Genomic DNA, 23541 nt, shown 5'->3' on the forward strand with positions numbered 1-23541 from the left:
CTTAGAACCGGTCCCCAGCGGCCTATGCTGGTCGTAACAGGCGACCGAATGGATCGGGAGGTCAGCCTCAATGACTGGGCTGTCATTATGGCCATTGTATCTTGGTGACATGGATCTTTGCTCAGAATATCAATCACTGGAGTTTTTTATCCAGACTTGATTATTTCCAGGCCACCATCATGTAGCTGGAATATTGCAGCGTTGACAAACATACAAACGAACAACAGAATATTTTGACAGATCAGCCATTCTGGGATTGAAGGATTCACTTTTGCAGCTGTCTGAGTGACAAGCATGCTTTGCTTTGAAGCCACTGCACATATTCCAAACTTTGTGTGTAAGCCAAGGCATTAGTATCAATGTCTCGTAGCATATCATTCAGATGTGGACTGTCTGGTAATACTCGCAAAAATCAGTTGCTCTTAGGATATGCTAGATTTTGAAGTGTTCTAAAAAATTTTTTAAAAGTTTCTGCCAGCCATGTTGATACTGTTTTGTGGTGTGGACGGTCAGCTGTGTGAATGTGTTCTCCATCAGCATGTTCTGTTGCAGGATGATATCCCATTCATGCTGTCATATGCATTCAAAGTGTGCATGGCCCTCATCCAGAACAGACAGTTCCGCTGCACCATCCTGAAGGTCCTCACAAAGCTGTATATGAGCTTGGAGACGGCTGACTACATCAATGTTTGTCAGGTAAATAACACAGAGAGCTGATGAGCATCTACTGCTTGGCTGTAGGCTTTTATAGAATTACTGTATTTGCCTGCAGAGTTATACAACTAACGTTAACGTTTCAGCTACGAAGACCACAAAGGTCTAATGTCTGTAAAATGTCGTTATTTCAGTTTTGAAAATTGTTTGCCAGAATCATGTTACCATGTCAATCCAAACCCTGTATGCACCTGGTTGGTCTGTCTACATAGCTGATCTTGTTAGTCCAAACCTTTCTAGTCTGTAAATCCTTGCCTACATTGACAGTCCATCATGTCCACACCCTGTTAGCACATGGTTAGTGTGTAGACTCTGCTGATCTTGTTAGTCCAAACCTTTCTAGTCTGTAAATTCTTGCCTACATTGACAGTCCATCATGTCCACACCCTGTGAGCACATGGTTAGTGTGTAGACTCTGCTGATCTTGTTAGTCCAAACCTTTCTAGTCTGTAAATTCTTGCCTACATTGACAGTCCATCATGTCCACACCCTGTTAGCACATGGTTAGTGTGTAGACTCTGCTGATCTTGTTAGTCCAAACCTTTCTAGTCTGTAAATCCTTGCCTACATTGACAGTCCATCATGTCCACACCCTGTTAGCACATGGTTAGTGTGTAGACTCTGCTGATCTTGTTAGTCCAAACCTTTCTAGTCTGTAAATTCTTGCCTACATTGACAGTCCATCATGTCCACACCCTGTTAGCACATGGTTAGTGTGTAGACTCTGCTGATCTTGTTAGTCCAAACCTTTCTAGTCTGTAAATCCTTGCCTACATTGACAGTCCATCATGTCCACACCCTGTGAGCACATGGTTAGTGTGTAGACTCTGCTGATCTTGTTAGACCAAACCTTTCTAGTCTGTAAATCCTTGCCTACATTGACAGTCCATTATGTCCACACCCTGTGAGCACATGGTTAGTGTGTAGACTCTGCTGATCTTGTTAGTCCAAACCTTTCTAGTCTGTAAATTCTTGCCTACATTGACAGTCCATTATGTCCACACCCTGTGAGCACATGGTTAGTGTGTAGACTCTGCTGATCTTGTTAGTCCAAACCTTTCTAGTCTGTAAATTCTTGACTACATTGACAGTCCATCATGTCCACACCCTGTTAGCACATGGTTAGTGTGTAGACTCTGCTGATCTTGTTAGTCCAAACCTTTCTAGTCTGTAAATCCTTGCCTACATTGACAGTCCATCATGTCCACACCCTGTTAGCACATGGTTAGTGTGTAGACTCTGCTGATCTTGTTAGACCAAACCTTTCTAGTCTGTAAATCCTTGCCTACATTGACAGTCCATTATGTCCACACCCTGTGAGCACATGGTTAGTGTGTAGACTCTGCTGATCTTGTTAGTCCAAACCTTTCTAGTTTGTAAATTCTTGCCTACATTGACATTCCATCATGTCCACACCCTGTGAGCACATGGTTAGTGTGTAGACTCTGCTTACCTGTTAGTCCAAACCTTTCTAGTCTGTAAATTCTTGCCTACATTGACAGTCCATCATGTCCACACCCTGTTAGCACATGGTTAGTGTGTAGACTCTGCTGATCTTGTTAGTCCAAACCTTTCTAGTCTGTAAATTCTTGCCTACATTGACAGTCCATCATGTCCACACCCTGTGAGCACATGGTTAGTGTGTAGACTCTGCTGATCTTGTTAGTCCAAACCTTTCTAGTCTGTAAATTCTTGCCTACATTGACAGTCCATCATGTCCACACCCTGTTAGCACATGGTTAGTGTGTAGACTCTGCTGATCTTGTTAGTCCAAACCTTTCTAGTCTGTAAATCCTTGCCTACATTGACAGTCCATCATGTCCACACCCTGTTAGCACATGGTTAGTGTGTAGACTCTGCTGATCTTGTTAGACCAAACCTTTCTAGTCTGTAAATCCTTGCCTACATTGACAGTCCATTATGTCCACACCCTGTGAGCACATGGTTAGTGTGTAGACTCTGCTGATCTTGTTAGTCCAAACCTTTCTAGTCTGTAAATTCTTGCCTACATTGACAGTCCATTATGTCCACACCCTGTGAGCACATGGTTAGTGTGTAGACTCTGCTGATCTTGTTAGTCCAAACCTTTCTAGTCTGTAAATTCTTGCCTACATTGACAGTCCATCATGTCCACACCCTGTGAGCACATGGTTAGTGTGTAGACTCTGCTGATCTTGTTAGTCCAAACCTTTCTAGTCTGTAAATCCTTGCCTACATTGACAGTCCATCATGTCCACACCCTGTTAGCACATGGTTAGTGTGTAGACTCTGCTGATCTTGTTAGTCCAAACCTTTCTAGTCTGTAAATCCTTGCCTACATTGACAGTCCATCATGTCCACACCCTGTGAGCACATGGTTAGTGTGTAGACTCTGCTGATCTTGTTAGTCCAAACCTTTCTAGTCTGAACACTGCTTCAGATTAGTGTGGCAAGATATCTGTATTCAACTCTATTGACAGAAACCACCATCTACTGCAAGGTTCCATCGTATGTAAGCTTTTACTATGCTATGTGTTATATGTCATAGAGTTGTGATCACATGGAAGTTGGCTGGTGTTGTTCATGGTACTATGTCCTTCATCTGTGTTTCAGTGCTACATCTTCCTGGACGATCCACAGTCGGTAGCAGACATTTTGGAGAAACTTATCAGAGGAGACGAGGTAAGGGATGGTTGGGCTGTTATTGGTTGGATAAGAAACAAAAGAGAAATGATATTACTCTTGAAACAGCAGAACTTTGTTTTAGCTTGAAAGTTTGATAATAATACTTAAGGGAAACCTTCAAATGCATGGTCCATGGTGGGATGGGGGAAGTATCAATCTTAATTTTAAATCTGGGTAATCACAATACAAATCAGTTGCCATCTACAAAGGTCATCAACACAAGTAAAGAAAAATGATTTGCTGCACAGGGCAATGAGGTATCAGAGTGGTGAAACTGTTGCCTTTTGAGACGTTCTCAGTGTCTCCTGCTGTTATTAGCTGGGGATATTACTGACAGTGCTATGATTTTATTATTCACTCAATATCAGTATTAATGTTTTCTCTGCTGTCATTCTACCCTTTGGGGACACTCTTCTGAGTCTACAGAGATTCTTACCCTATGCATGGCATGGTCCAATGATCATGGGTTAGATTTATTGGCTTGTCAGCAGCATTCTTTTCTCGTGGTTTCCCCAAACTGGTACATCTCTGGGACCCTCCAACACTTCAGGTTTTCCACATTATTTTGGCATGCCACAGTGTGACTGAAGTTCTTGTTCACAACAGTGTAAAACACAAAGCTGTAATACCCCTTGTATTGTGTTGCAGGACTCAGTGTTGATGTCGTATCAGATAGCGTTTGACTTGTATGAGAGTGCGACCCAGCAGTTCCTCCAGCAGATCCAGTCTGCACTTCGCGCTGCCGCCCCCATCCCCATCGTCACTCCTGATGCCAAGAAGAAGGAGGAGACAAGCAAGGAAACCAAGGAGGAGCCAAAAGAAGGGTAGGCGGCGTGGATTGTTTTTAACGCCACTCTGAGCAATATTCCAGCCTCATAACCTGGACTATGAATCATCAGCTTGGGACCAGACAAACCAGTGATAAGAGCAATGATCCATGCAAGGTTTAGTTTCTTGATCAACTGTCATTTTGTACAGACGGGAAGTATATTTTTAATGAAGTTACATCAGTTTAGTAAAGTGAATATGTATAAGAAGTGTGACTTTCCCACTTGACTAGCTTCATATTAAACTGTGTTACTGGTTTTTCCAGAGATTCAATGGAGACTGATGAAGCAGCAGCAAAGACAGCTCCATCGGTTCCTGATGTCAGCAGCTTGGTAGGTTCTGCATCACTACAGGATTCCAGGGCCCAGTATGGGTTCACGCCATCTCACACAAGGCCTCAGTTGGGGATTGGGTGGCTGTTGATGTCATTTTGATGTATGACTAGTGGGAAGACTTACTCTCAGGGTTAATCATGGTTGTATGTCCTCGCACCCATCAATACCTGCAGCAGTTAACTGTGGCCTAGGTGTAACTTTACAAATCGATGGCCACTAATATCACTTAAGGTGTAAGAATGACAGGTACTTGTTTTAAGTGTGATTTCTTTTGGAGTCATTTGTCACTGATTAAGCACTTCATTTCTTGCATTCTCACTGCTACAGCTATTTTTAACTATCGGTCTTTAGTCCAGAGTGTTTTAGTTCAGTGATACCATATTGTTGTTTGATGAAGTGGAAGGGATGTTTTATCTCATATAGGCATTGTTTAGTGAGATGGATGTGTAATTTAGTGACAAAATGTTATATGTTTAAACTTATCCCATCTCATACTTTGCATTTCTCATTCTCCTTTCGATCCGGAGTGGAAACATGATTGAACAAGGATTTCCAACTTCTTATAAAACAATTCACCTGAAAACACCTAGCATCACCATGGTCACCTCCCAGCAATCTGGGTCATGCATGCTTTTCCTGCCGGTTGACCCACACGCGCTGAACACGTGGTCTCCCCAAACAACTCATTCTCTTTCTAATCACCATCCGACTATTTACTGGCTATTTACCCTCCTCACAAAGCTCATGGTCAATTACCTACATGTTCGAGGCATCGTCTTGGAATTCAGGCCAACTAAGGTCCAGGCATTCCTCTCCTACATCTTCACTTTCGACATTCTTTTCTTCATCAACTCGGTTGGATTGTCAACGCCTAAACATCCAAACTCAGATTACCGGGGCCCTCTTTGACAGATGCCAAGGCAAGATGTTCGTGCCCCAGGATTGTTGGATGAAGATTTAAAACCTTGTTCCATTGGCACTCAGAGAATCTCTTTCTCTCCGGCAATGGCAACAAATCCTCTTGACATCTGCACTGGCTCTCACCAGGAGAGGACAACTCTACCTCCGACCAATTATTTTACACCAGCCACTGGGTCTCCACAACAAATGCTGAATAGGTCCACCATCTCCAGTCGTCAACTAAGCTTAAGGGTCATTAGCGGTCTGCGATCAATTCCATAGTTGCTACTACAACAGCACAAAGATCTCTATGGTTGCTGAACAGCAAGCATTAATTCAGTCTTACAAGTTGGTAGACCAGTCATCTCGGTTCCGACCACCGACCAGGGATCTAAACATCAAACTTCTAACTTCTGGTGATTACAAACCTCTTGCCAAGAAGGAGTTGGAACGCATTACGCCGCATACTATCTTTCTTCTGGCTCTAGCGACCGCTGCTTGAGTGAGCGAGATTCATGCTTTAGATGTCAACAGAGTGCATGGAAAAGTTTTTCTGTGCCTACAATGGGATTTCATCCCCAATGATTTTCACATCCAGATCCCTCCAGAGACATCTCTGTGACTGACGTCTAAGATCTGCATCAATGTGGGCCTTTGGTTCTCACACACCAAGTCTCCAAGACACATGTGCGCAGATAGTGAGACGTATGCCCGACCCAGTTTCCTTGTTTTACGTCTCCCTCTAGATATAATTAACCTTGGCGTGATTGTTTGAGTTTGTTATAATTGTTTTGCGTTCTCCCAGACTGAGAATCTGGTAGAGACTTCGATCTTCATTGTCGTTACCTCTGCTTTGGGCATGTGTTGATGGGTAGCGGATCGATGATCCTTTATGGATGTCGTCGATCGTTCCTCTGCTTGTCTAGACCTATTGATTCAATCATCGAAGCAGTGATTGAAGGTTTTGACGAAGCGTTAATAGAGATGTCAAGTTGGTTGGTCCTATTGACCATGGGAGTTAGTGATACACCTGTCTTGTAGAGTCGATTGGCCGGATACATTCTGAATCGATTATAAGTCGTACATTGTTTAGTTTGACTTTACAATTACGCTCACTCACGTACGAACATGCTACACATATTGTGTCTGTCGTCATGAGTAGTCCTCTGTTCACGTACCAGGGTCACAACACTCTGGAGTGTTTCATCCCTCTCCACAAGCTTTGACTTAGGACACTAGACAGTGTCACTTCATATGGTTTTGTATCACTACTAGCTCCAGCTGCGTCGTGTATATCCTACAGTTGTTGTCTTTATAGACTGGGGAGTTGTGCCCCACTGTGGGATAAATGCATTGTGTGACATAGGATAAGTTTAAAAAATTGTAAATTTTATAAAAGTTGTATATTTATGATACTTAGCCTATCTCACACGCTATATGCCCACCTGTCCATCCCCGTATCACAATTCCTCAAGCCTAGTAAGCTCTAGAAAGAGAGTGAGTTGGCTGGGGAGACCACGTGTTCAGCGAATGTGGGTCAACCGGCAGGAAAAGCATGCATGACCCAGATTGTTGGGAGGTGACCATGGTGATGCTAGGTGTGTTCGTGTGAATTGTTTTTTAAGAAGCTGGAAACCTTTGTTTTAGCACATTTTCCACTTTGGATCGAAAGAAGAAAGAGAAATGCATAGTGTGAGATAGGATAAGTGTTATATACAATTTATTGTAAAATGTACAAGTTTAAAGACATGGAAGTACTATTTAAAGATACAGAGGTGTTGTTTAGTGACATGGAGGTGTTGTTTAATTATATAGATGTTCTATTCAAAGATATGGAAGTACTATGTTAAGTGACAAAGACTTGTATTGTGCAGAGTGAGAGTGACAAGCTGCTGCAGGATAAGCTGACAAAGATCCACACCATCCTGGGAGGAGAAACCACCATCTACCTCCACCTCCAGTTCCTCATCAAGAACAACAAGTCTGACCTCCTCATACTCAAAAACACCAAGGTAAACAAGAGAACCTATACACCTTACTAATTTTCCAAGAATGCAAGAATGTGTTGATATGTGAAAAATCTATTTCAACATCAGGAATACGGATCTACTCTTTGACTTTGTAGTGAGTGTCATCAAAACGTAACATATCTCTCGGTTAGTAACAAACTTGGTTACAATTATGACCATCACCTAATACTACATTGTGACATGCATTGATAGAAATGTATGAATTCTCTTTCCTCTTGGACTTGTTGGACAAATTTGAAATGCTAAAACACACAGACATCTCGTTTTTATTTGGAGCTAGTACAGACTTCACACAATGAACAGACCCAAATACAGTGAAATCTCGTTAATCTGACACTCGTTCATCTGACAATTGGCTTTATCCGACACAAATGATGGGATCCAATTAAATCGGTGCTATATTAGACCCGTCAATCCGACAGTCTCGCACTCCAATTCCGACACACCTAATTTGCAATGAATTACCGAAATCACTCATTAATTAGTCTCGTTAATTAACAGAGTGATCAGCGTACTCCGTGGTCATCTGCCCGTGAGTACACAGCCTGTGTTTTTATGCGAGACGAGTTGGCTGGTAGCTGCATATTACAACGGTTGCAGAGATAGACTTGCTTAACAATAAACAATTAATGAACAATTAGTGTTTGTATTGTTATCTATCGTGTAGTTGTCCGATTTTTTATCACGAACTTTAATTTCGTTAATTCGACATAATCATATGCAACCAATCATGTCAGATTAACGGGACTTGAATGTACTTGGAAGGTAATCATACAAATTTGGCATCATTCACGAACGCACTTAGATGTCACTTAATCTACACCTACATGATCTACTAATGACAGTGCGATTCTATTTGTCTTTAACATGGATGAAATATGTTATGTATTTGTCCATCTGTGATCATGTACAGATGTAATATGCCTGTTGTAATCATTACACCATATGGAGGAAATAAAGAATGTCTCTCTGACTTCAAGAATATTTTCCTGTCTTACCAGCAGAATGCCCGAGTACTGTATGTGACAATGGTTTGTTGTAGGATGCAGTGAGAAACTCTGTGTGTCATTCTGCAACTGTGATTGCAAACTCCTTCATGCACTGCGGCACAACATCAGATCAGTTTCTCAGGTGAGTGCGATTGTGGTAGTTGACAGAAACAGGAAAAGCACTAAATAATGAATTTCCTACTGATATATAGGAGTAGTTTTGGTTGGGGGTTCTGTCTTGATAAACCCTTGATGCGCCTCATTTCATTTTAGCATTCCATGGTTGTCTCAGCAGATATGTTTCCAAGATACATAAAACGAGTTTATAATGAACACGCTTATACCGAATTGACGGATATAACAAACTGTTATTTTTCAGAGATAACCTTGACTGGCTTTCTCGAGCCACCAACTGGGCCAAATTTACAGCAACAGCCAGTTTAGGTGTCATTCACAAGGTAAGTGAGAACTCCATTCAACTTGGTCCATACAGATGCCTCTGGCAGATTTCCCTACCTACTTGGGCTGACATATCAGGTCCACTTGCAGAGTGTGGCTGCCTGACAAGCTGCAGGAGCTATTTCTAATACGACCGAGCCATTAAGATACTCCTTGACTATTTAGTGAATTGGCAAACATTTTTGCACTTATCAATAGGAAAACTGCTTGGTCAACATTTTGAAACATTTCAAAGTATATCGCTTGAAAGTCTTTTGGTCTTGTAGGGCTCTTTTTAAATGAGTTGGCAATTCGCTGCGTGGGCAGTTGTGTGGAACCACCAATTCATGATAGAAGTGCTCTGTATCAGAAGGAACGCCTCTTTTATGGTACTTGTTGTGACCCTGTCTGACGCTCGGCATTAAGGGTCTAAAACAAGGACTGGTCGGCTATACTGTGTCTGAGTGGGGTATTCATGTTAAACTGCGGCATGGTATCTCAGTGAGCTAGCACTATAAATCGGCATCAGTCCGGACTAGTACAAGCACCCCGGCACACACACACGTGCATGCACGTGGCTATATAAGTGCAATAATCTTGGACGCGACGTTAAACCCCATTTCACCTCACCTGTATCAGAAGCAAGTCATTGCCAACTGTACAACAAGTTTCCAAGTTTATTTGTGGAACATTGTCTCCCTCTTTACTTTGGGGTGGTGCTGTAGCATAGTGGTTAAAGCGTTCCCTGGTCACGCTGAAGACCCAGGTTCGATTCCCCACATGGGTACAATGTGTGAAGCCCATTTCTGCTGTCCCCTGCTGTGATATTGCTGGAATATTGCTGGAATATTGCTGGAATATTGCTAAAAGCGGCGTAAGACCATACTCACTCCTCTTTACTTTAAGGAGTCTTGAGCCAATTATGTAAAGAGAATTCCATTGTAAAGTATTGATGTCACTTGATTCTACTTCATATTAACCTTTCCAGCTATTCCCATAAAGTGTCCTTGGTTGATTGATGAAGTTTAGGACTCTAGAATGCTTTCTGTTTCCCCAGGGACATGAAAAGGAAGCTCTACAACTGATGTCCTCCTATTTACCCAAGGACACCAGTCCCGGCTCGTCCTACTCAGAGGGGGGAGGGCTGTTTGCTTTAGGTGAGTCAGTCTGTAGAGACTTGTTCAGGCACCAAGTATGTAACTCAGGCTTGTAGTGAGAGCTAACTGTTCAGGCACCAAGTATGTAACTCACGCTTGTAGTGAGAGCTAACTGAAATAACAATCCACTTATTGTGACTCACGCTAGTAGTGAGAGCTAACTGAAATAACAATCCACTTATTGTAACTCACGCTTGTAGTGAGAGCTAACTGAAATAACAATCCACTTATTGTGACTCACGCTAGTAGTGAGAGCTAACTGAAATAACAATCCACTTATTGTGACTCACGCTAGTAGTGAGAGCTAACTGAAATAACAATCCACTTATTGTGACTCACGCTTGTAGTGAGAGCTAACTGAAATAACAATCCACTTATTGTGACTCACGCTTGTAGTGAGAGCTAACTGAAATAACAATCCACTTATTGTGACTCACGCTTGTAGTGAGAGCTAACTGAAATAACAATCCACTTATTGTGACTCACGCTTGTAGTGAGAGCTAACTGAAATAACTACCACTTATTGTGACTCACGCTTGTAGTGAGAGCTAACTGAAATAACAATCCACTTATTGTGACTCACGCTTGTAGTGAGAGCTAACTGAAATAACAATCCACTTATTGTGACTCACGCTTGTAGTGAGAGCTAACTGAAATAACAATCCACTTATTGTGACTCACGCTTGTAGTGAGAGCTAACTGAAATAACAATCCACTTATTGTGACTCACGCTAGTAGTGAGAGCTAACTGAAATAACAATCCACTTATTGTGACTCACGCTTGTAGTGAGAGCTAACTGAAATAACAATCCACTTATTGTGACTCCCAGAGACCCAGATTCACCCTAATGATTCTCAGCTTGACGGCACATATCGTGTTTGTGGGTTTTAATAAAGTGGTGAACGTTTAAGACCTGCATCACTTCAGGCTTTCCCTTACAGTAAGCTGCAACAACTGAAATACTGGTCAATGTGGAGTTCATCCCAACTCCCAGGTTATCAACTGGTTTGCCCCACCAGATTATATACAAGCATTTACTGATGGGTGTAAATTAATATTCCTATATTTTACCTCATCCTGACTCACACTAATTGCTCATCTCAATTCCTGAAAGGTAGTGACCGCCTCCATCTGTGGAAAAGGTCCGGGGTTTGATCCAAAGACTTTAGTTAAAAGATGGCACCCCTTGTTACCAAGTCTTGCGCTTGGCATTTAGGGGCAGAAACAAGGACTGCTAGGCTTGGAGTTAATATACCTTTTCTGAGTAGGGTATTCATGTGAAACTGTGACTTGGTATCTCAGGGGGGCACAGGTGGCCCAGTCGTCTAAGGTGCCGCGAATTGCTGTGCAGAGTTGCATCCCTTGAGCACGCCAGAAACCTATGATAGTGGGTTCGAATCCCAAGTCACCCCGATTATGTTTCTAGGTTTGTCAGCACCATTCCCGTGCTCGTGGGTTTCACCGAAGTGGTAAACTTCTAAGACCTGTATCACTTTGTGCTTTCCTCCTACATTAAGTTGACACACTGTGATATAACTGGAATACTGTTAAAAGCAGCGTTAAACCCAACTCACTCACTCCCTCACTGGTATCTCAGTGGGCTAGCTCTATGAAATCAGTCCCGGCTAGTACTCCAGGCTTTTCCAGGTCCCTAAAAAGAATGAAAACGAAAATATTTATTTGGTTTACAACGTGAAAGAATTAAACAGGAAACTACCTTAAAAAAGTTCAGAATAATTTTAAAGGGTTTACATCACCTGAGGCGACTTCTCCACATGTAGCAGCCGTCATATAGCTGGAATATTGCTGAGTGCGGCGTAAAACAACAAAACCAACCAACCAACCACAAGTAGCAGATAACTTGTTCCCCTTAGGAGGCACAAGATATCTTAAAGATTCTACTATCTGGCAGCTTTCAGTTCAGTTCTGACTATGTCATGCAGTGTCGAACAGAATGGCAGAAATTTAGAGCCTCAGCTTGTGACCTAAACATAGAGCTACATCTTACCAGTGATGTTTACGAACCTCTTCAGCAAGCTGGTTTGGAACATTTAACTCAAAAGACCCTTTGTCTTCTGGCACTAGCCTAGGCAGCCAGAATGTGTGAGATACATCTGATTGAATAGCTTTCAGTTCAGTTCTGACTATGTCATGCAGTGTAGAACAGAATGGCAGAAATTTAGAGCCTCAGCTTGTGACCTAAATATAGAGCTACATCTTACCAGTGATGTTTACGAACCTCTTCAGCAAGCTGGTTTGGAACATTTAACTCAAAAGACCCTTTGTCTTCTGGCACTAGCCACGGCAGCCAGAATGTGTGAGATACATCTGATTGAATATAGCTGCACTAGATTTGACGGCGGTATTCATGCATCAGCCCATCTTGGCTTGACATGGGACTTCATCTCGAGAAACCAATTGCCTGGTCAACCTGACAGACAATGCCATGTCCCAGCATTCTCCTCCACCGTTGGAGCAGAGGACATTCAGGACACAATCCAATTTTCATTCCCTTTTTAAGGAATGCTTCTTCAGAAGTCTCCACAACAACCATTTCCTTCTGGATGAGAGCAGTTGTTCTTAGAGCATACTGAGCAGACATAGCCTCTACCTTAGCTCTCCATGGTAACTGCTCTGTCCCGACGATCATGGAAGGATGCTTCTGGAGGGCAAATACGTATCTCAGAGCTATCTGGCATTCATCAGTTTGGACCTCTAGAAAGTGCACAACAACTCATGGTTCCTTCAAGAAGATGAATAAAGATTACACTCACCTGCAATCTCGTAGACTTGTGGACGTCAGGTTTCTGTTCCACAACCAACGACTGAGACATTATAATTCAGAACATGAGTGATAACAATTATGTTAAGTTTATTGCCCTGCTCTCAACACTTTAATCGTTTAAGGTAATCAAGTTTTCTGTAGCCATGTATACCTTAAAATCCCACACAGATTTACTTCTCTTTTTCACAAATAGAAGGCGAAAATCAATGCAGATTATCAATCATGTTCCCATGGGGTTATAGGACAGGTCACAAATATCACACATACAGGTGGAACCCACCACCTTCTGTCAGATTCAAGCAATTTGTGTCAGTCAGGTTAAGGTAAAATATGTATTTTTTAGGGTAAAAATATTATTGATGCTTATCCTGACTCATACGCTAGAGAACCCTCCCAGCCATCCCCTCTCTCCACTGATGTGTTTTCGGACTGTTAGGTAGGAGGAAAAAAAGTGACGAGTTACCTGTCTTGCTCACTTGGCTCTGGTGCGCCTGCTGGATCAGGGGTGTGTTTGGGTGAGATGTTTTCTCTGTTGTCCGGGAACACAGCACAGGAAGTTTCTACCTTTCGGAAATGAGATGATATAAGCAATTAGTATCAATCAGGAGAAGTATGAATGATATTTTTACCCTACAAAATACATTTGTATATGTGCTGAATATGTTGGATGTCTGTTTTGTCTTAAATTTAATATGACTAGAATAGGGCTGGGACGGGTAACCCGGGTACTTTGGTACTCGGGTCAGGTGGGTCCTGAGTCAGACCCGGGTACCCACAGGACTAACCGGACCCGTGGTTAGTCACGTGACATATTGTTTAATGACAAAAACTCACTAGAGCTCAGTGGTTACACTACAAGTCGCTAATGTTCCCATTCCTTATGATGATGCACACATTCCTTTTGACTTGTATATGTTTGAGTAATGATAAAGCTTCAGTCATCTTCAGTGTACGCAGGATTTGATCGTTTCATAAGAGACTGTATACCTATTATATGGTCTCTGGTTTCATACATGTATCTAAACAGTTTTTGCCAGGACTACAGTTAAACTATTCCCAGTTATACATTGTGTTCCCAACTCTTGAGACCCACAGTGGGTACCAGGGTAGTAAATTTGGACTCGTCCCAGTCCTAGACTAGAATAGCAATTGTCTTTTCTTTAGTTTAGTACTGTTTGAACTGATTGATGAACTGGTACGGTCTCTAACATACGCTTGAATTCTGCCTCCAGGCCTTATACATGCCAACCATGGAGGGGAAATAACAGACTACCTTCTCAACCAGTTGAAAGAAGCTTCTACAGATGTAAGTACAATCAACCCGAGAAGGGCTAGGTTAGAATAGGTCTTTAGCAACCCATGTTTGTCGTAAGAGGTGACTTATGGGATCGGGGGTCAGGCACACAGACTTGATTGATGCATGTCATCATATGCCAATTGCATGGATCGATGCACATGATATCATTCACTGGATTGTATGGTCTAGACTCGATTATTTACAGACCGCCCTCATAGCTGGAAAATTGCTTAGTGCGGCTTCAACAACAGACAAATAAACAAATCTTGGATGTTGATTGATTGTTACAATATCCACAACCCACCAGGTGGAACACCAGGTGTCAACACCAGATCCCCATTAGTTGTCTGTTAGTACAAGCAAGGTGTACTAGGAGTCTCTTCTCAGTATTCAGACAAGGAATGGGGGCATGGGTGGCCCAGTCGTCTAAGGTGCCGCGATTCGCAGTGCAGAGTTGCGTCCCTTGGGCACGCCAGAAACCTATGATTGTGGGTTCGAATCCCGGTTCGCCCCAATTATGTTTCTAGGTTTGTCAGCACCATACCCGTGCTCGTGGGTTTCACCGAAGTGGTAAACGTCTGAGACCTGCATCGCTTCGGGCTTTCCTCCGACATTGAGCTGACACTCCGCGATATAACTGGAATACTGTTAAAAGCGGCGTTAAACCCAACTCACTCACACTCAGACAAGGAATTCCTGGTGTTTCTGTATTTTCAACCTAAGTACTTATTAGGGGTCACTAAACTGGGAATTTGCAGGGCACAATTGCTGAGGGGAATAAATGTCAGCTTGTATCAGACTGTTGTGTGTAGCCAGGATTGTTGCTCCTACCGTCCACCACTGATTGCCTGGTCCAGGTGGGGCTGGGTTGCCAAGGTATAGCTCTGCTTCTAGTGACTATGGCAGTAAACCCCTTTTATGGAATCACTCTCACTCTTGTGAATTTGATCTTGATGTCAGACTCTGTGACTTGCCTCACTGCATGTCATCATGCTCTGATGGCATTGGATCGCCTCCGTGGTCTTGTGGTGGAGCATCCGTCTGGAGCCAAAGGTCTAGGGTTTGATCCCTGCCCGTGTCATACCAAAAGATGTTAAAATATGGCACTTCTTGTTACCCTGTCTGGCTCACGGCATATAGGGGCTAAAACATGGACTGGTCGACTCGGCGTCAGTATACTGTGTCTGAATGGGGTATTAATGTTAAACTGCAGCATGGTGTCTCAGTGAGCTAGCACCATAAATAGGCATTAGTCTGGACTAGTACACGCAGTCCCCCCCACACACACGTGCATGCACGTGGCTATAGAAGTGCAATAATCTTGGACGCGATGTTAAACCCATTTTCAGCTCACCTCACCTCTGACGGCATTGATAAGTACTCATGTTTTCTGTCACTGTATCACCTGGACCCACCTACTTACAGGCTCACGATGATTTGGACTGGCATGTTAGATGTAGTACCTACCTTCGTCTCTTCTGTTTCTATCACCAATACTTGCCATTGTCTCAACACTGTCAGGATCATGAAGGATGGTTGTGTTTTCAGATGGTCCGTCATGGAGGGTGTTTAGGTGTGGGTCTTGCAGCCATGGGAACAGCCAGACAAGGTAGGTAGCTGACTGGCAGATCCACACACATGTCTTCCATGTTAACTGTGCCTTCAGCCACTTCATCCGGTCGGGTAGCCTAGTGGTTAAAGCGTTCGCTCGTCACGCCGAAGACCCGGATTCGATTCCCGACATGGGTACAATGTGTGAAGCCCATTTCTGGTGTCCCCCGCCGTGATATTGCTGGAATATTGCTAAAAGCGGCGTAAAACCATATTCACTCACTCACTCACTCAGCCACTTCATCACTTTGTGACTAGGGCTTATGTGCACCCCACTTTCCACAGTCCTGCATCAGCCTCTGAAATGTAGCGAGATAATCTTTAGCTAGGGGTGTAATGATACAGCCAACATCGCAATACTTTTAGTCAAGATACAAATATTGTATCATTAGGTGCAGAGTCTGAAATAACTTCCTGCCCGCCTGCCCGCCTGCCCCCTGCCCGTGGCTGGTAACTTTTAAGACGGGCTGCATGACATTTCCCTCCACCTGCCCGACTGTCTGGCAGATGATTTTAAGGCATCTTATGTATTCAGTTTTATAACTACTCATAGATTCTCAAGTACTTGTGTGAATTATTTCCACTGAATCAAGATGGGATTTGTCTCATATTTTTTACGATTTTTCAATATTCATAATGTCTGAATGCTGCAGGTAGCTTTGAAGATGGGCAGGTAACATTTATGGGTCACCTGCTCGACTGTCTTGTTGGGTTTCAAAATTATTTCAAACACTGATTTGGTGATTTATCTATACGAAATGATGTAGTTATGGATGAGGGAGACACAAAAAACGGTATGAAAATGAATAGTTATATATTATTTCTATACAAGAGGTCTCAAACAACTGTTTGATTATCTGAAACCTACAGAACATGTTTTAGTTTGGCTCTCGTTTTTGTTTGAATAACGTTTGTAAATGTTTCTCATACTTGATTCAACTTGACAAACTGCGATTGAATCATCCGATGTTCAGCCTGGTAAACATTGATGGTTACCTCAGTTGTTTTCTTTTGTTTCAGACATATATGAACAGCTGAAATTCAATTTGTACCAGGATGATGCTGTCACAGGTTAGTATGAATGATTTAGTTGCTATTTTGCTTGCAAAGGTCAGTTTGAGCTGAGATTCATATACGAGTTACTTATTTTGGTATGTACATGTTTATCAGTGTGATACTCTTATTTCCCAGGAGAAGCAGCTGGCTTGGCTATGGGTCTGGTGATGTTGGGAACAAAGTCGGCCACAGCCATCGAGGACATGGTCGCTGTAAGTAGTCACAAATTGATGGAATTGTCTTTAGTGATGTCCTCAAGATAAGGACACATAAGGTTAAGTGTTGTTGTTCTCAGGGGTGGTTCTGGGTCAGAATAGGTCCCCAGCAGCCCAGACTTGTAACTGACATCAGGTATGAAAACCACAACAGATACACCTCGCACATCAGGAATCTAAGCTGCCATCAGATTCCTTGCAAATCTGACGGTCACTCTGGGATCCCTTGACTTGCTCAAATGATACCAAAAGCAAATGGTTGCATGGTAGACATGTCCTCGTGTCATTTTCTTGAAAAACTAAAGACGTATCTGCCAGTGCCATGTTGTAAAATATATAGCATACAGGGATGTGAAATCTCCGCGGATTTAAAAAAAAAACACTCAGAATTTTTTTAGAACAAAACGGACAACCGTCGTGGCTTGTCCTGTTTTCCATCAGAGCTTTTAGCATCATCCCCCCCTAGATTTTTCCTTTTTTGGGGGGGAAAACCTGCTCACATCGCTGAATATAATAAAAGCTTGTATAAACATCACACAATGGATGAAACAAGTCATTACACTGCAATTGTGATGAAACTGCACGATAACTGTGCAGAGATTTTGGCAGGAAAATCTTGCCATCACCGACACGTGTAACGCAATACAATAATTACATAACAAATTGAAAATTTGCCACAGAATATAATGTAGTAAAATCCTAGGAAGGTACCTGCGAAGTTTCATTGATCAAGAACATAGAATATGATCGATGTTAAAAAGAATAGAAATTTCAGAAAAGCAAGCACATGTGTGCAATGAGAAGGTAGCGTGGGATCAAGGACAGATAACTCCTGATTGGTAACCCAGGGCAAGGGGTGACCCCGATGTAGAGGAGGCACATTTTGTGTCCTGTGTTTTATGATTGAAGTGAAGAAGAAAATTGCAATCCTGTTGTGTCAGGATAAGTATCCATTTTCATGTAATATCATGAATTTCCATAGTCATGTAAAAGGGAGTGGCTTTATCAACTATGGATCAGTAAGTAAATAAAGAAGACAGTTATCATAATGTTTTGAATTTTGCTATCCTTTACACTGAAGCCTTTCTTCCAGTATGCCCAGGAAACTCAGCATGAAAAGATCCTGCGAGGTCTGGCTGTAGGAATCTCCCTGACCATGTATGGGCGTCTGGAGGAGGCCGACGCCCTGATCGAGAGTCTCACGCGGGACAAGGACCCCATCCTGCGCTGGTCAGGGATGAACACTATTGCCATGGCATACTGTGGATCGGGAAACAACCAGGCCATCAGAAAACTTCTTCACGTGGCTGTAAGTTTGACATTAAATCCAATCCCTAAATTCTCTCTTTACAGTTTGATTTTGACACGTTTTTAAATACCCAACTCATTATTTGGTTTACGATGTAGATGGAGGAATTATTTATCACAGTGATGACACACATGCACAAAAAATCCACATCTCCATCCCTCTTCTCTACTCCTTCCTCCTCCCCACCCCCTCCCCCAGTTTCCCCACACAACCCCAAACATCTGTTTGTGTGAGATAGCCTTGTTTTAAAGCATTAACTGGAAGGTCCTGGTTTGATTCCCTAGTGGGTGCAATGTGTGGGGCCAGTTTGTTTATGGAAAATGCTAAAATCTGTGTAATAACATATTCATTTATTGCTCTCAAACACTGCTCTTCTCCATAACCATAACCCCATGTTCCTCATGATATCCCTTATGTTCCTCATACCTTCCTGTTTCTCATAACCCCTTCTGTTCCTCATACCTTCCTGTTCCTCATAACCCCTTCTGTTCCTCATACCTTCCTGTTCCTCATAATCCCTTCTGTTCCTCATACCTTCCTGTTTCTCATACCCCCTTCTGTTCCTCATACCTTCCTGTTTCTCATAGCCCCTCCTGTTCCTCATACCTTCCTGTTCCTCATAATCCCTTCTGTTCCTCATAATCCCTTCTGTTTCTCATAACGTCTTCTGTTCCCAACCCACCCTTCTGTTCCTCATACCTTCCTGTTTCTCATGATAACCCATTCTGTTCCTTATACCTACCTCTGTTTCACACACGTTTGTTCACACACCTCTTCTATTCCATGCACCCCCATCTGTTCCCCATAACCCCTTCTATTTCATTTAACACCCTTCTCAAAGTGGTTCATTCTTTTGTGAAGGCTGAGTACATCCCCGTTAATGGTTGTCATGAAACGTAGATCTATGTGTGGTCTGACTGCGCATCTGTCATCGTACCTGAGTACATCCCCGTTAATGGTTGTCATGAAATGTAGATCTATGTGCTGTCTGACTGCACATCTGTCATCGTACCTGAGTACATCCCCATTAATGGTTGTCATGAAACGTAGATCTATGTGCTGTCTGACTGCACATCTGTCATCGTACCTGAGTACATCCCTGTTAATGGTTGTCATGAAACGTAGATCTATGTGCTGTCTGACTGCGCATCTGTCATCGTACCTGAGTACATCCCCATTAATGGTTGTCATGAAACTTAGATCTATGTGTGGTCTGACTGCGCATCTGTCATCGTACCTGAGTACATCCCTGTTAATGGTTGTCATGAAACGTAGATCTATGTGTGGTCTGACTGCGCATCTGTCATCGTACCTGAGTACATCCCTGTTAATTGTTGTCATGAAACGTAGATCTATGTGTGGTCTGACTGCGCATCTGTCATCATACCTGAGTACATCCCCATTAATGGTTGTCATGAAACTTAGATCTATGTGTGGTCTGATTGCGCATCTGTCATCGTACCTGTAAGGGTACAGCTAAAAACTGAAAACTACGTTCATTCACTTTGTTATTTTCGCCCCCTGTGTTTGTCAACATGGATGCTTTAATAACATAAAGGCCGCTTGAAGCACTTCCAAAACTCTTTTCATTTCCTTTTGAGTTTGATGTTGTCTGATAATAGCCGAATTAACTTAACTTGTGTCGATTTTTAACACTTTGACATTCAGGTGTAATCGTAAAAAAATAGGATTGTCGCCCCAGGAGCTTTTCTACCATTGAACAACATGTAGTCTTCAGTGCCTGTAGCTGCAATTGAATTATATCTTCAAAGAGACTTGATTCTTCTTACATTGCTTTCATTTGACTCTTTTTTTTTTTCTTGTCTTGGCTTTATAAGAAAACAAATTGTTCAATATTTTGTCCGGAACGGAGCAATATTAGCATGATTAACTAAACGATGTGTTGTTGAGGCAGTAGGAGGTAGTGGAGAAGGGAAACAACTCTTGAAATACTGATGGTCAGTTCCCTCTGCTGAACAGGGAGCGGGAGCTAGGACATGTCGGAGAACTGTGTGGGAGGATGGTTGCAGGGGGAGCAATGGGATGGGAGGAATTGTATGTGTCAGGGCAGAATGGTTGGGTTGGGGAAGAGTTGGCTGGATGTGTTCTGCGTAATTTTATGTAGTTTTGTTCGATGTATGTTGAGAACTTCAGTTAGATTTGATTGATGTGAGGGTATTTCTGTGGATATGTGTGAGGGATGTTCTGTGAATGTATGTGAGGGTAGTTTTGTGGATGTATGTGAGGGTAGTTTTGTGGATGTGTGTGAGGTAGTTTTGTGGATGTGTGTGAGGGTAGTTTTGTGGATGTATGTGAGGGTAGTTTTGTGGATGTATGTGAGGGTAGTTTTGTGGATGTGTGTGAGGGTAGTTCTGTGGATGTATGTGAGGGTAGTTTTGTGGATGTATGTGAGGGTAGTTTTGTGGATGTATGTGAGGGTAGTTTTGTGGATGTGTGTGAGGGTAGTTCTGTGGATGTATGTGAGGGTAGTTCTGTGGATGTGTGTGAGGGTAGTTTTGTGGATGTATGTGAGGGTAGTTTTGTGGATGTATGTGAGGTAGTTTTGTGGATGTATGTGAGGGTAGTTTTGTGGATGTGTGTGAGGGTAGTTCTGTGGATGTATGTGAGGGTAGTTTTGTGGATGTGTGTGAGGTAGTTTTGTGGATGTGTGTGAGGGTAGTTTTGTGGATGTATGTGAGGGTAGTTTTGTGGATGTGTGTGAGGTAGTTTTGTGGATGTATGTGAGGGTAGTTTTGTGGATGTATGTGAGGGTAGTTTTGTGGATGTGTGTGAGGTAGTTTTGTGGATGTATGTGAGGGTAGTTTTGTGGATGTGTGTGAGGGTAGTTCTGTGGATGTATGTGAGGGTAGTTTTGTGGATGTGTGTGAGGGTAGTTTTGTGGATGTGTGTGAGGGTAGTTTTGTGGATGTGTGTGAGGTAGTTTTGTGGATGTGTGTGAGGGTAGTTTTGTGGATGTGTGTGAGGGTAGTTTTGTGGATGTGTGTGAGGTAGTTTTGTGGATGTATGTGAGGGTAGTTTTGTGGATGTGTGTGAGGGTAGTTCTGTGGATGTATGTGAGGGTAGTTTTGTGGATGTGTGTGAGGTAGTTTTGTGGATGTGTGTGAGGGTAGTTCTGTGGATGTATGTGAGGGTAGTTCTGTGGATGTATGTGAGGGTAGTTTTGTGGATGTGTGTGAGGGTAGTTTTGTGGATGTATGTGAGGGTAGTTCTGTGGATGTATGTGAGGGTAGTTTTGTGGATGTGTGTGAGGGTAGTTCTGTGGATGTATGTGAGGGTAGTTCTGTGGATGTATGTGAGGGTAGTTTTGTGGATGTGTGTGAGGTAGTTCTGTGGATGTGTGTGAGGTAGTTTTGTGGATGTGTGTGAGGTAGTTCTGTGGATGTGTGTGAGGTAGTTTTGTGGATGTGTGTGAGGTAGTTCTGTGGATGTATGTGAGGGTAGTTTTGTGGATGTATGTGAGGGTAGTTTTGTGGATGTGTGTGAGGTAGTTTTGTGGATGTATGTGAGGGTAGTTTTGTGGATGTATGTGAGGGTAGTTTTGTGGATGTATGTGAGGGTAGTTTTGTGGATGTATGTGAGGGTAGTTTTGTGGATGTATGTGAGGGTAGTTCTGTGGATGTGTGAGGGTAGTTTTGTGGATATGTGTGAGGGATGTTCTGTGAATGTATGTGAGGGTAGTTTTGTGGATGTATGTGAGGGTAGTTTTGTGGATGTGTGTGAGGTAGTTCTGTGGATGTATGTGAGGGTAGTTTTGTGGATGTATGTGAGGGTAGTTTTGTGGATGTATGTGAGGGTAGTTTTGTGGATGTATGTGAGGGTAGTTCTGTGGATGTGTGAGGGTAGTTTTGTGGATATGTGTGAGGGATGTTCTGTGAATGTATGTGAGGGTAGTTTTGTGGATGTATGTGAGGGTAGTTTTGTGGATGTGTGTGAGGTAGTTCTGTGGATGTATGTGAGGGTAGTTTTGTGGATGTATGTGAGGGTAGTTTTGTGGATGTGTGTGAGGTAGTTTTGTGGATGTATGTGAGGGTAGTTTTGTGGATGTATGTGAGGGTAGTTTTGTGGATGTATGTGAGGGTAGTTTTGTGGATGTATGTGAGGGTAGTTTTGTGGATGTATGTGAGGGTAGTTTTGTGGATGTGTGAGGGTAGTTTTGTGGATATGTGTGAGGGATGTTCTGTGAATGTATGTGAGGGTAGTTTTGTGGATGTGTGTGAGGTAGTTTTGTGGATGTATGTGAGGGTAGTTTTGTGGATGTGTGTGAGGGTAGTTCTGTGGATGTATGTGAGGGTAGTTTTGTGGATGTGTGTGAGGTAGTTTTGTGGATGTGTGTGAGGGTAGTTTTGTGGATGTATGTGAGGGTAGTTTTGTGGATGTGTGTGAGGTAGTTTTGTGGATGTATGTGAGGGTAGTTTTGTGGATGTATGTGAGGGTAGTTTTGTGGATGTGTGTGAGGTAGTTTTGTGGATGTATGTGAGGGTAGTTTTGTGGATGTGTGTGAGGGTAGTTCTGTGGATGTATGTGAGGGTAGTTTTGTGGATGTGTGTGAGGGTAGTTTTGTGGATGTGTGTGAGGGTAGTTTTGTGGATGTGTGTGAGGTAGTTTTGTGGATGTGTGTGAGGGTAGTTTTGTGGATGTGTGTGAGGGTAGTTTTGTGGATGTGTGTGAGGGTAGTTTTGTGGATGTGTGTGAGGTAGTTTTGTGGATGTATGTGAGGGTAGTTTTGTGGATGTGTGTGAGGGTAGTTCTGTGGATGTATGTGAGGGTAGTTTTGTGGATGTGTGTGAGGTAGTTTTGTGGATGTGTGTGAGGGTAGTTCTGTGGATGTATGTGAGGGTAGTTCTGTGGATGTATGTGAGGGTAGTTTTGTGGATGTGTGTGAGGGTAGTTTTGTGGATGTATGTGAGGGTAGTTCTGTGGATGTATGTGAGGGTAGTTTTGTGGATGTGTGTGAGGTAGTTTTGTGGATGTGTGTGAGGGTAGTTCTGTGGATGTATGTGAGGGTAGTTCTGTGGATGTATGTGAGGGTAGTTTTGTGGATGTGTGTGAGGTAGTTCTGTGGATGTGTGTGAGGTAGTTTTGTGGATGTGTGTGAGGTAGTTCTGTGGATGTGTGTGAGGTAGTTTTGTGGATGTGTGTGAGGTAGTTCTGTGGATATGTGTGAGGGTAGTTTTGTGGATGTATGTGAGGG

At 42.8% G+C, this 23541-nt stretch overlaps 1 protein-coding gene across 1 annotated transcript in view; it reads left to right on the forward strand.

The window, feature by feature from the left end:
- LOC124141338 (26S proteasome non-ATPase regulatory subunit 1-like) overlaps positions 1-23541 on the forward strand; it is a 257574-nt gene that overhangs the window by 7798 nt on the left and 226235 nt on the right. The window contains exons 8-20 of the mRNA XM_046509314.2: positions 553-696; positions 3307-3375; positions 4027-4202; positions 4472-4538; positions 7316-7453; positions 8514-8602; positions 8840-8918; positions 9956-10055; positions 14074-14147; positions 15687-15747; positions 16770-16820; positions 16941-17017; positions 18114-18329. Coding sequence (XP_046365270.2) covers positions 553-696; positions 3307-3375; positions 4027-4202; positions 4472-4538; positions 7316-7453; positions 8514-8602; positions 8840-8918; positions 9956-10055; positions 14074-14147; positions 15687-15747; positions 16770-16820; positions 16941-17017; positions 18114-18329 — 1341 coding nt within the window. The remainder of the gene's footprint in view (positions 1-552; positions 697-3306; positions 3376-4026; positions 4203-4471; positions 4539-7315; positions 7454-8513; positions 8603-8839; positions 8919-9955; positions 10056-14073; positions 14148-15686; positions 15748-16769; positions 16821-16940; positions 17018-18113; positions 18330-23541) is intronic.

Source organism: Haliotis rufescens, unplaced genomic scaffold (assembly GCF_023055435.1).
Source record: "Haliotis rufescens isolate VD_foot unplaced genomic scaffold, xgHalRufe1.0.p SCAF_25, whole genome shotgun sequence".
NCBI classification, from domain to species: Eukaryota; Metazoa; Mollusca; class Gastropoda; order Lepetellida; family Haliotidae; genus Haliotis; species Haliotis rufescens.